The sequence below is a fragment of the Struthio camelus genome, chromosome 9 (assembly GCF_040807025.1).
Source record: "Struthio camelus isolate bStrCam1 chromosome 9, bStrCam1.hap1, whole genome shotgun sequence".
In the NCBI taxonomy this organism is placed as follows: Eukaryota; Metazoa; Chordata; class Aves; order Struthioniformes; family Struthionidae; genus Struthio; species Struthio camelus.
In genome coordinates, this window is record NC_090950.1 from 18,336,642 (window position 1) to 18,349,287 (window position 12,646).

A 12,646-nucleotide genomic window follows, 5' to 3' on the forward strand; every position below is an offset into this window, starting at 1 on the left:
AGGAGAAGGCCCCCGGGAAGTTTCCTTGGCCGCACTCTTACTTCTCACTGAGGATAAGGTGGGAAGGCCGCCCTCAGATTGGCAACGAGGAATGGTCACAGCTCCTATATGTCTATCCAGCCAAAAGGGAGAACTTATTTTTTTACAGAAAGTGGTGATGAGTTAAATGTATATTTTCTGCTCGCAAACAGGCTTAAAGGGCTGGCCAGGCTTGAACGTTTGCACATGACATTGCCCAATTTGCAGGTGAAATGGCAAAAATACTCCTATATTGGACTCCATTTTAAAAGTTTGATGTTCAATATCTGTAGCTAAATTGCTTTGAGGCACTTCACGTTTGATTCCCGTCAGGGACTTCTGCCTCTCCAGACTGTTCATCTGAACAAGTTTCGTGTTCTTGGACGTGTGGGCTGCTCCCCGTGGAAGAGAATGAGTACTTACTTGACAAGGACACACACTGTTAGTGCTCGCTGCAAAACCAGTGTCTTGCAAATGAGAACAAGCAGCTGAGCACACCAGCCTTGCTGTGCACCTCTGGACTCTCTTTCTAATATACGGATGAGCATCTATGTGTCTCCCTCCCCATTTAAAATACATTTCTCCTGTCCACACAAGGGCAGCACCCACTTCAGATTAAGATTCTCATTCAAATGAAAGCCATCGCGGCCTGTACAGTGACCCACAGTGTGAGGGCTCCATTCACATTAATGGCATTCTGATTCATGAGATGAGACCGGGGAAGGAGAGCTGAAGCTAATGGACACACAGGTGTTTGCAGCATGATGCCTGGTGACAGAAATGACTTGAACCATGCAGCTGTTCTGCTGAATTAACGAGTGTGTCAGCAGGCAGACTGCTGCCCTCACCGTAGAGGACCTCTGGGGCGCGTCAGTTCTCTCTGGTCCCTGGAGCATGCTGGTATGAGCCAGGAAGGAGCAGGGTAAACAGCCATGCCGTTAGCAGTACTGTACCTCATTACACCTGCACTTAAGGCGGTGGTAATGTCTCCCACTAACACAGACCAGTAAATGCAAAGGCAGCATGTTCAAAGAGGAAAGAAGAAGAAGAATTGTGTCATGCTGCCTAGTGTGCCACGCTGCAGATCTTGCTGCCACTAGATGCCGTCGGGGCCCGGAGTCAGGAATCAAAGCAGTGTGAGGCATGCGCGTGGCTTACCAGGACATCACCGGCCACCCTGGCAGGAGTAAAACTCTCCAAAGATTATATTGTCCTGCTTTCCCAGGTGGGGAGAGGAGAGAGCTCTGCAGGCTGTGGTGCACATGGCAGCTGGGTCCTTGTCTCCTCCCTGCTTCATGAGAGGAGCTCCCCAGAGCCACGCGAGCCTGCCTGCGCTGGTGTGAACAGCCTTCTGGATGCACCCTCCCTAATTTCAACCCTGTATTAACAAGGGGGAGGAGAAGAATGTTTTTCTACTCTTCCCCTGAAAGCTCTCCAGTATCAGCAGAAAAGTGGTGCAGACTGGCTGCAGCTGCCCCCCAACCACTTAATCCTCCCAAGTTGGCTTACAGGCCCCCACTAAGCATTTAAACTCAGAAGCATTTATGCTTTAATTTTCTCTGTTTTGACCTCTTTGTGGGTGAAACCAAAATGCCTTCTCCCACTGCTGCATCAGTATGGGCCGTGGTTCCCCTGTTAGGGTGAGGACACGTGCACTGCTATGTCTGACTCGTTGCCTGGCATCGAGCCTCTCTGTGCTGTAACGTACTTGGGGGAGCTGCACCTGATGGGCGACAGAGGAAGGGAAAAGAGGAGAGTGGTTCCCAGAGTCAGCTTAGGGCTAAGGGCTCCTGGTGGCATCTCAGCCAGCTTTCCAGGGCCCTGAACAGACTGGCCACCCTGAGGACACTGCTCTCTGCAGTCAGGTGTGAGGGGCTGAAGGGCTGGAGCAAGGAGCCAGCTGAGCTGTTCGCACCTTGTTTGGGAAAAGTTCAAGGTGTGGAGTGAGCGCAGCCCTGCAGGGAAGCCTCTTACCAGCTCCAGAGGCGCTTGGCAGCGGCACAGAGCAGAGGAGTGCGGTGTGCTTGTATTTCGTTGCTCATTGTATGGGAACGACTATGCTTGCCAGCAGCTACAGCTCAGGATGATGCCTCCATCTATTTATTTTCTGGCTCAGTAATTTAAAAACGTATTGCAAAGTAGCAAGAGCGTGCAGTTGTTATTTTAGTTTGTGTTTGGGCTGGCAGGGCTGCTGTTGACCTGGGCACAGAAAGCGAAGACAGCCCGTGTTTCCGGAGTGTGAGAGGAACAGCGTGCTTGGCTGGCTCGTGCCAGGGCTTGGTCTCCCTGGACCCCACTCAGCCCATGGCCTGCGGTTGCTGGTCTCGACGGAGAGGCTCCGGTGACAAAGCGCGTCCTCGAGGCGCTGGGCTGTGGCTGCTGCGTGTCCTGCCCTGCCAGGCAGTCGGCAGATGGCCCAAACTCTGCCAGGGCTGGCAAGAGCTCGGGCCAAACCGGTGAACCTCAACAAGAAGTTCAGGAGCCCATGAATGTTTCTTGTGCCCAGAATTTAGCAGGTCCCTTAGTTATTTTATGCTATGGCTACTGGCCTTCACTTCCTTCCTTTTGGAGGGGAAAGGGACTGCATCAGATGTGTGCACTGGTCAGGCATGTGCGGTGTACGTGCGTGGTGCGTGATTGCATTAGCTCTGCTCAAGTGAAGATACGGCAGGCTTTCTCGGAGCATCCTCTGACCGCAGCTTCCATGGGGCTGGTCCAGCATTTGTTACAGCTGCTGTCTGGATTCACTTTTCTGACCGGGCTCTGCATTTCCATGGCCGCAGGGCCTGAAGGAGAACCACCATGTTGTCACTTCTTCTGGAGATGCCACTGCACAGGGAGGGTCCGCACGCTCGTCAGCGAGGCTGGCAGTGGCTGTACTGCCAGTGCGGCAGAGTTTCAGCCTCTTGAACATCTCTGATGGGTACAAACATGCAAGCCCAGGCCACAGACAGGGTGGGGACAGTGCCGCGGGCTTGCTGTTGGGATCCTGCAGCAGCTGGTGTTCCCATGTAAGTGGCCCTCGTGGTCACTAACAAACACCTCCACGCTAACGTTTCTGCTGGGATTGAAGCCCAGCATGTTTAAGGGCTTGCTGAAATCTCCCAGTGAGACTGTGCCCCCAACCCGAACAGAGCCCAGGAAGCCTGATTGCTGGTCTTTTTACCACCAGGTTTCTCTTCAAGGCAGGTGCTTCTCCTTTTGTAGCTAATAACAAACCTCCTGCTGGCTTGAGGGCAGAAGGTGCCCAGCGTTGCAGTTAATCCCATGGGTGTGCGCGGTGCTTGGGGCAGCCCCACCGCGCTCCCTGGGAGCCTCGCCAGCTCGGGACGCACTTGCACCTCGCTGCGTGTGGAAGGGAGAGAGACCTGCCAAGCGCAGCCGATGATGCAGGGAACGGTGTCTTCTCCCCGCGGAAGCTCTTCTCAGCGACGTAGCGAGAAGGTATTTTGAAGCACGGTGTCGCAGCTCGGCCTCGAAGCCTGGCTTTGAACGCTGTGTAATCAGGCCGCGCGATTGCCGGCGTGCGAGGCAGCAACGGGCTGTTTGTTTTGGGGGCGGCCGCGCGGGCCGATGGCTTGGCAGGCGCGGGCTGCGCGGGAGGAAGCCGGGCCGCAGGGCTGCGCGCTCGGCCGGCAGGGGAAATCCTTGCGGGATTTTTTTTTTTTTTTTTTTTTTAAATCTGGGCTGCCTGGACCCTGTGTTTGAATGCTTGGAAATGCTGCTCTCCAGATGTTTCCTAGCGCATGCACGCTCTGTTTATAAACAGCTCCTCAAAGCAAAGGCCCTCGGCACAGGGTAGCCCTCTGCCGCGGGGCGTCGGGGCTGCCGGCAGGCGCTCGTACCAACCGCCCTGCAAAACTCCCCGGCGTTTTGTTACGGTGTCAGGGGCCCCGGGTCACGTTTGGGAACGTTTTTTCCCCTCCCTTAAAGAGGGGGGCCACGGCCAGCCTGCTAGTTAGCGAAATGCCTTCTCTTCCTTTCTCTCCCCCCCCCCCCCCCCAGCCAGCAGTTTCCTGCTGCTTTTCATCCTTGCGATAGCAGGGATCTCCGGGCTGCCTTCCTGCCTTTGCTGGAGGCCTTTCATTGCCGGGCGAGCGGGAGCGGGCTCTTCCTGGCCTTCTCTCTCCAGCGAGGGCTGGCAGAAAGGACCCCCCGGAGCCTCCGCCGGTGTCGCTGCGGCCCCGCTCGCAGCTTTGCGCCAGCCGGTGGGCTTTAAGAGCAGCCCTGGGTGCAGTGGAGAGCCGGGGCGCCCCACGCTTCCCAGGCGCTCGGAGGCCTGCGTGAACATGCTGACCTGCATGGACAAGCCTCACCTCCATGGGAACGGGATGCTCAAAAGGAGCTTACCCTTGAGCCTTCTTGTGCGGCGTAGCTTATTGGTGGTGTGAGTCCGGTCTGCATTCAGTTCTCAGCCAGGCTCTCTGCAGGCAGCGCTGCCTCGAAAGCATCTGTGGCGAGTTTGGTGCTGAGCTGGCAAACCTGCGCCGCGCCGCGAGCTGGCGATGGGAGGAGGCTCTTCGCAGGACGTTGGCGCCAGCAGCCCGGGAGCGTGGGTAGTGCCTGCTGCTTGTTCTCATGTTCAGGCCGGGGCGCTGCGTGCTCTGCTGAGTCCTGCTGGGAAACAGGTTTGTTTTGGAGTGCTGGGGGGCGGAAGCTCAGCCTGGTGTCTCAAGGCACCATCTCCCATCCCTCCTGGACTGTCTGCTCTGGGCAGAAGCTCCCTGTGGCAGCCAGAGAGAGCACGGTGCGGAGGGACAGCCTGCATAGCGCCCACAGACCTTGAGATGCTCAAGCCTCCATCCCTGGGTGTAGCCCAGAGAGCCAAAGTGCAGTGGGTTCGGAGGTCCGTTCCCTCCTGCATCATCCTTCTTTCTCAGGCGGTGCCCAGCTCTGGCCTTTGGAGGAATTGTCCTACCGTGTGGACTTGTGATTCACCAATTTCTGCTTTTCCTGTGGTTGGGGGGAACTGTGCGTTTTGCACAGCTTGTCCCATTGTTGTGGAGCACCTGCTAATGGTGATTTTTCCAGAACCGCAAGATGTTTCCCTGTGTGCTTTCCCCATTGAAAAGCACCTGCAGCTTCATTTCCCGCAGAGCACAGTCTAAAACTGTGCACTTGGCAGTTCAGTTACAGAAGGAAAATAGCAGATTGTCCCTGAAGCAGTTGGTAGGTTGGTTATAACTGTCAGTGACACCCACGGGGGACAGCAGAAGGTAACCCCCTTTGCCATCCAGAGGTCTTCGCCCCTCCGTGCTAGCAGCACAGACGCTACCTTGACCATCTCCCTTAAGGTACTGCCTTGACCTGAGGACCAGGCTGCTCAAGAGCCTCTCTCAGGTCTCCTTGCTGTGCCTAGGGGCCTGCAGGAGTTTGGGACCGGGAGACGTTTCCATTGAGTCAAATCAGGGGTTCATCTCGTTCCTGGAAAGCCGTTGCCTCCTGCGGGCTGTGTTCCCCGACAGCTCCCGGCAGCCCGCTCCCTGGATCCGGGCAGCTTGTGCAGAGCTTTAACAAACCCCTGGGATTTTCTTCCCCGCTTCTGTCAAAATTTGAGCCAGAGGCAAAGGGGAGATTTCAGACAGGACCGAGCAGAGGGGAGGTGCAGGCTGGGATAACTGTTTTGCTGGTTGGTGTGTTTTCCCTGGCCTTGTCTCCTCTGAAGAAAATAGCTCCCTGGCACCACTTGCTCCTTCCACTCGCCTTTCCCGGATGGGTACCTTTTGGCCAGCTCTGCTCTACCCTGGTTCCTGGAGAAGGAGAGAACCAGAAGCCCCCATCGGACAGACAAAAGCGGAGTGAAGTCCAGGCTACACAAACGCTGGTAGCAGCCCTGCCAAAGTACCTTTGCCTCGGTTGGCTTTGGCCCAGCGCTGCGAAGGTTGCAGCGGCACGCAGCGAGCAGGCGCCCGAGCTGTCGGCACCGTGGAGCCACCGGCGGCTCTCTGAGCTCATCGCGTCCGGGCTCGCTGAAGGTTTGCCCCCGGCCCGGCTCCCCGGGGGCTGCGCATCCTCCCCCTCTGCCCCGCTCAGCTGCGCTGCCTGCACGCGCTGCAGGCGGGGAACGGCTTTGTCGTGTCCGCTCTGGCCTGGGCAGGGAGGAAGCTGCGAAACAATTGCTGCTTGTTTGTCTGTCTCCTCTCCCTGCAAAATACAGCGCATTGTTCCCTCCTCGTCGGTGCTCCTGCATTTACCTGGATTTGCCATCACGGAAAAATCCGCTGGGAAATGACACTGCTCAAAACTTGATTGAGTCATTTGATACAGATCTGCTTTCCCCCTCCCGGAGGCCTGGCCGGGACCTGCAGCTGGCGGCGGGAGACACGGCCAGCAGCTGGGTGGTGCCGAGGGCTGAGGCTGTGTCATTTTTCCTATTATAGCAAGCTACTTGCAGGGGTTGTAATTTAGTTGCTTTACCAGGCAACCTGGCAGCAGCTTGGACAGCATCTGTTTTTGGAAATAGGAATGTGAAGCAAATAATCAGTTCCACTGCTCTGGCGTTTGAACGGCACCTCCCTCTGCTCTCCCCGTCTCCCTTCTGCTAGATTTTTTCATCATTTTGGGGGTATGAGGATTGCTTTTCAGCATTGCTAGAAATGCATAGAGAGAGCAGAAAATGTAGCGATGGGCTTGAGCCAGTCTCCGCTGAGCCCCTGGAGCCGCTCAGTTGCGCTCAGCCCTGTGTCTGGACCAGCTCCTGAGGCTGACGAGAGCGAGGCTGGACGCAGGCTTGGCGCGTTGGACTTCAGTCTAGCGCCACGTCAGGAGTGCTTTGTTTCCCGTTTCCCGTGGGCTTCCACAAGACTTCTTTGCGCTAGCCTCGTGTCTGCCCGAAGACACAACTGCTCTTTACGCTGGCAGAGCCCTTTTATCTCTTCCCTACCCTTTAGATCAAACGACCATTGCTGCCTGCAGGCTCGAGGAGGTGGGGAGCCCGTGGCAAGTCCTCCGGCCTTCCTTCTCCGGGAGGCGTGGAGACAGCTGTTCAAAACTGAGTCTTTCTTCCAAGGGAAATTGGCACTTTCAAAATCCCTTTCCATCCTGAATGAGACAAAAGAGAAGAGTGTAAAAGCCCTTAAATGAAATGAGAAATTTCAGAGTTTTGAATCTGAAGCATCCAAATGGAAAATTAGGAAATAAAAAGTGTACTCACAACTGACGTTGTTAACAGATCCACATTTTCTGCTGAGGTGATTCTCCTGGTGATGGCTGAATCCTGGCTCTCATCTTGGCCAGTCACGCAGCCCTCCTGTGACTCGCCCGTGCGGGGCTCCTCTCAAGACCCAGGGGATTCAGAGAAAAGACCAGCAAGTTGGATTTTATTGTCTGATGTCTGCACAAGCCATAGGGGTTCCTGAACTAATGTCTGTTAGAACTGAACGCAGCTTTTTAGAAGAAAAATTTTGATTTAAATGTTTCCAGCGGGCGAGCATCCACCATGACTCTAAGTTGTTCCAGGGGCTAATTTCCTTGCATCTTCTTATGTCTGAATTAGGCCAGCTTCACCATCCAAACATGGGACCGCATTAAAACCTTATATGTTAAATCCACGTCATCCTCCAACAAATCTGTTTCCTGTGTGGGTACATAGAGGTTTTGATCAGTGTCTGATAAATTCATACAAGAACCAGAGACAGGCTTGGTTTAGTCTTTTTAACCAAAGCGTTGTCTCTCCCTGACATCTTCACAGCAAGGCCCAAAGGAATGGCATAGCTTTGCCTTAACTGTTTGGCCTTGGGATGAGAGAGCGGTACTGGCAGCCCTGTGCTGTCTCGAAGGTCAGGGTGGCCGGTCCCCAGGTCCCCTCTGGCCTGGCGTCCGCGTTGCGAGCTCCGCGTGCCCTGAACTGCCTGGCTGTTAGCAGAGGACGCTGCTTGGGGGCAGAAGACTTTCAGTCTGCATGGAAGTGATTTGTGGGGGTGGATTCAACGCCAGCCGAAGCTCCCGGATAAGAGCATGGGGTGAATTCAGTCTGTGCAAGTGGGAACAGCTCGTGTGTGTTTGGTGGGGTGTGCTCGCTGCCCCGGGGCGAAGTAAGGAGCCAAAGACATTTTTGTGCTGCTTACTTAGGTAGTCTGAATTTTTCCCATTTGAATCACCTTCTTGTGTTTTTGTGTATTTCAAGGCTTGCACCACTTTGTTCTCCTTGGCAGCTGGAAATTAGCTAGTCAGGGTCACATCTGCCAGAGCTGCTACGTCGGAGCCTTCCTAGGGCTGCAAATGCTGAAGGCAGAGCTTATTTAGGTAATGAAATGTTGCCATTGGTTTTCTTTTTTTAATTATTTTTCAGAAATATTTCTGCTGATCTGAGGGATTTATTTCAAGGCTTATTTTTGCATAGCCTTGAAGTGGGGCCCATCTTTGAGCTGGAGGTTCCCTGTGATCAAATAGTAATAATGACGCTGTGCACTCTGCTGCCGAGATGCCATTTACTGCAAGATATTTTCCAAACTGTTTTCCTGGTTGCCCTGCCATATAGCTGCTACAGAATGTTTATAAAAATTTAGAGTGGCAGAGCAGGCTAACCCAAGGCTCCCAAAAAGCAACCCCAGAGTTGTGGTGTCCCAACCTGAGTCAAGCGAAAAGGCTGGGCTGCGTCCCCGCGTCCTGCGGTCACGCAGAGCTAGGAGGGGACCTGCTGGCTGTGATGTCCTAGGAGCAGGAGCGCAGTCCCTGAAGCCTCCAGGATGGCTCCCTCACCCGTTATCTGCGCGGTGCACACGGGGAGGAGGGGACCGGCCGTGCAGGCATGCAGGGTGGTGTCCTGGTGCACGCTGCGGCTGAGCTGGAGCTGGCCGTCCCCCGCCTCTCCGACTGGAGCTCGCTGAGTGTTTATCTTTAGCAGACTCTTTGTTTAACCAAATCCCGTGCTATCGCCGAGCGGCAAAGCTCTGCATTGTATCTGGGTGAAACAATGTCCCTGCAGGAAGCCGCAGGAGTCAGGCTGGGCTAATCGCAGGACTGTGCCGCTGCCCACCTTCAAAGCAGGCTGCTGGGGCGGACGGGGCCGCTGGCTGCGTTAATGGGATGCTGCTTTGAAGGTCTCTATGGGAGCAGTATTAGCTGGGGCCTCGGAGAGAATTTTTGGCAGGAGCAAGAAGGGATTGAGCTTGTTCTGGAGGGAGCTCCTATGGCTGTAGTTCCTGTTGAAAGCAGAGGGTCAGTTTTAATGACTTGTCATCTTAAACAAATGGGAGAGATTCCAGTACCTTAGCATGGGTCTCACTCGGGGCAGTGTCCTAGGCTGGAGCCACTCGGAGAGACAGCAGGCACTGAGAGCACAGTGTGGCTGGTTCTTCTTTACCGTATTCATTTCCCTTAGCTTATCCAACCGGGTTGCAGACTGTTCGTGGGCTCCTTCCAAGAGTCCATAACGGGCAACAAAGATAAGGAAGACTGTTGTTGGAAGGCTGATGTTCACTATATAGGGGCCTGAGAATTTGGAAAATGTGTGTTGTATGCATGTCTAAGAGACACTGAAAGCTCTTGCCTTATATTTCGTTTTAAGAGTAACTTAACTCTGTCCCTGATCTTTTACATCTGCTGGTTTCACTGAAGAGAGATGCTGAGGAACTAGGTCTGCTTTGACATTTGTGAAGCACTTGGAAATCCTTGGGTGGGTGCGTGGCTGAAAGAGAGTCACGGTCCGTTAGCCTGACCATCACAAGGCAGACAACGTGGCTGGCGTGAGGTCAGCGGTGCCAACGTCCGTCAGCAAGGGCTCTAAGGAGAACAGGTCTTGTCTAGCAGTCCTAAGGACTGTAACTAGATCACAGGTTTAGTGGTTAAGAACAGCTTTCTTGACGTGATAGACTGCTTTTTATTCTGTTCAGCCCACTGTTGCTCAATATTTTTACTAGTGATCTGGGGAGAAATTAAAAATGCCAATAGCATTTGCAGACTGCACACAAATGGATGAGTCTGTCCCGCAGACAGACCTGACCTACTTTATAAGGCTCACTTAAACAATGTGCTTTTCAACAAAACGAAAAGCTGGCTCCTACTGCCAGGACCAGTGAAGGTGTCCCTTGCCCTGCATTTGTAGCATGTATCCTGGAAGGCAGCAGCTCAGGAAAGGACTGTAAGGACCTGGCATTATCGGCTGAGAGGCACTTCTCATCCTTTGACCTAAGAATGAGGGATGCAGTTTCATCTCTCTGCACCGCCACGTGAGCAGTCACAGGGTCCTGTGTCGCGCTTACTCATCAGAACGATGTTGATAAAAGAGGCTCTAGAAGAGAGCAAGAAGAATGATTTGAGGTCTGGGCAATATCCTGTGCAAGGAGACAGAGAAAGAGCAGCCTGTGGAGCACCAGGCTGCAGCGGCAGATGAGATACCTCCGGCTAGCAGAAGAGAGCGCTGTGAGATCCCTCGGGTGGGTGGTAAGTTCAGTGCTCTAGTGAGCAATGTAATGGCTATGGAGTAATGGCCCTGGGAATGAAGAACTTTCTGTCACTTGAGAGTTTTAGACTAGGCAAGACATCTCTTCCCAAAAGTTGATCAGCTGACACACAAGGCCGTGGTCTAGGGCCTCTGGGCTGTATGATGCAGCCGCAAGGTCCAGCAGTCCCTCTGTTGAAGCGGTTCTTGTGCATCAGTTTTGTACGTGGTTGTGAAAAACAAGAGTTCCAGCATGAGGTTTTAGTTTTTTGGGTTCTCAAAAGATGCTATGAGCAGGAGACCGAGTTGTGTGCAGAGTGCATTAGATAGTAATTTCCAGCTCTGCTCAGACGGTAGCTGGCTGCTCTTTGCCCTGCGATCGCTGACACTAATGTTACTCTATTTCCTCCTCCAGGCACACGTTCTGGCAGTATCGTCGCGAGAACCCCCAAACCAAAGTGGGGGACCCCCCTCCCGACGGGCTGCCTGGCTTCAACAGCGGCGTCCTGCTCCTGAACTTGGAAGCCATGAGGCAGTCCAAGCTCTACAATCAGCTGTTGGAGCCCACCATGGTGCAGAAGCTCACGGAGAAGTACCACTTCAAGGGCCACCTTGGGGACCAGGATTTCTTCACCATGATTGGGATGGAGCACCCAGAACTGTTCCACGTCCTTGACTGCACGTGGAACCGGCAGCTCTGCACATGGTGGAAGGACCACGGCTACAGCGATGTGTTCGATCAGTACTTCCAGTGTGAGGGTCAGGTCAAAATTTATCACGGGAACTGCAACACCCCGATCCCTGAAGACTAGGGCACCTGCCTCCTCTGGGAGCAGATCTGCCCGCCTTTGGCTGGTGACTGCAACAATTCCCACAAAACCGTACAAGAGCCGTACAAAGCCATGGTGGCTGCACCAGCAGTTCTTCTGGAAGGGTGGCCAGCCTGATCCCTTGCATCCCTGGTGGGTCTGCATCCCAGAGGGATTCCTGATCCCTGGAGACCCCAGGAGTGTTCACTGTCCCACTGCCTATAGCCTTATCCCTCCAGGAGAAAGTGCAGTTTAGTGGCTAGAGCAGGACACTTGCAGTCAACACGCCTGGACTCCATTCCTGACTCTGACACTGGCCTGACCTTGTGACTTTGGGCAAGTCTCTGGTGCCCATCTCTGCTACAGTCTCTTGCCAGCACTGACTGTCTCCCGGGGCCTGGGGTCTGCACACAGCAGCGCTAGGGACAGCTGAGGGGCTTTCAGGTGCTCGCTGCTTTTGCGCACTTGCCGAGGGTGCTGGCTCCATGGGTGCTATGCAGCACTGCATTGTCTAATGGTTAGCAGGAGTTCACAGCTAGGCAGTTGGGGTTTCATTTTAGCATTCCTTGGTGGCCCATTTCTGCACCTCATGCAGAGCATCCGTCTGGTTCATCTCAAGAGCAGACACTGTCCTCAGGTCATCTTCTTTTTGAAGCATTCCAGATAGGCAAAAGGGTTTTAAAGACTGACAAAGCTCCTTCAAACTGGGTTACCTACGAACAAAAATTGAACGCTAGATGAGCTTTAAAGCCTTCCATTGGTTCTTCTTAGCAATAAAAGCTTTACTGCTGTATCTTGTCTTAAAAGCATTCAGTGAGCATGTACAAATAGGTTCAGTTTTGTAGCTTTGCCTTTAACCTTTTGTACTGTAATAAAGCTGCAGATGTAAAACACACTTTGCTGGTTTTCTGCAGCATAACTAAAATCATGTGTGACAGGAGTTTTTGTGTTCTTTTTATCATGATTTAAAAGTAGTTGATAAACATCTGTTGGGCAGATGAAAATGGTGCCCTGTGTAGCTTACCACTGTGTTTAATCACACGTCTGTCCTGAGTGAGGGATGCAATAAAATGTACTCAATTCACCTATTGTGCTTGTCCACGTGTGCGTGTGAGAGAGGGAGTTACTGGCAGCGATGATGGTGACTGTGTGGTGCCTTTGCACATGTAGCCAAGTGCGTGTCCAAGCCTGTCCAGATGGAAACGTGTCGATCCCCTGGTCTGTGTGTTGCAGGGATGGTCATCTCCAGGACAGTGGGCTGCGTGTGATCTCTTGCTCGAATGGTGTCGGGAAGGCCTCTGTGGGACCAGCTCAGAGAAAGCCGTTCCCATCTCATAGAGGCTCGGCGTCCTGTGAGGAAGAGGAGTAGTTTCCAGTGATGAGGAGCAGGAGGAAGGACCCCGCTTCCCTCCTGGTTCTGTTGAGAAGGGTTTTGGTT

General features: G+C 53.6%; 1 protein-coding gene across 1 annotated transcript in view; it reads left to right on the forward strand.

The window, feature by feature from the left end:
• The window catches only part of XXYLT1 (xyloside xylosyltransferase 1), a 72,056-nt gene extending 59,759 nt beyond the window's left edge, over positions 1 to 12,297 (forward strand). Inside the window, exon 4 of the mRNA XM_068955186.1 lies at positions 10,815 to 12,297. Coding sequence (XP_068811287.1) covers positions 10,815 to 11,211 — 397 coding nt within the window. The 3' untranslated portion in view covers positions 11,212 to 12,297. The remainder of the gene's footprint in view (positions 1 to 10,814) is intronic.
• Positions 12,298 to 12,646: the final 349 nt, after the last annotated feature.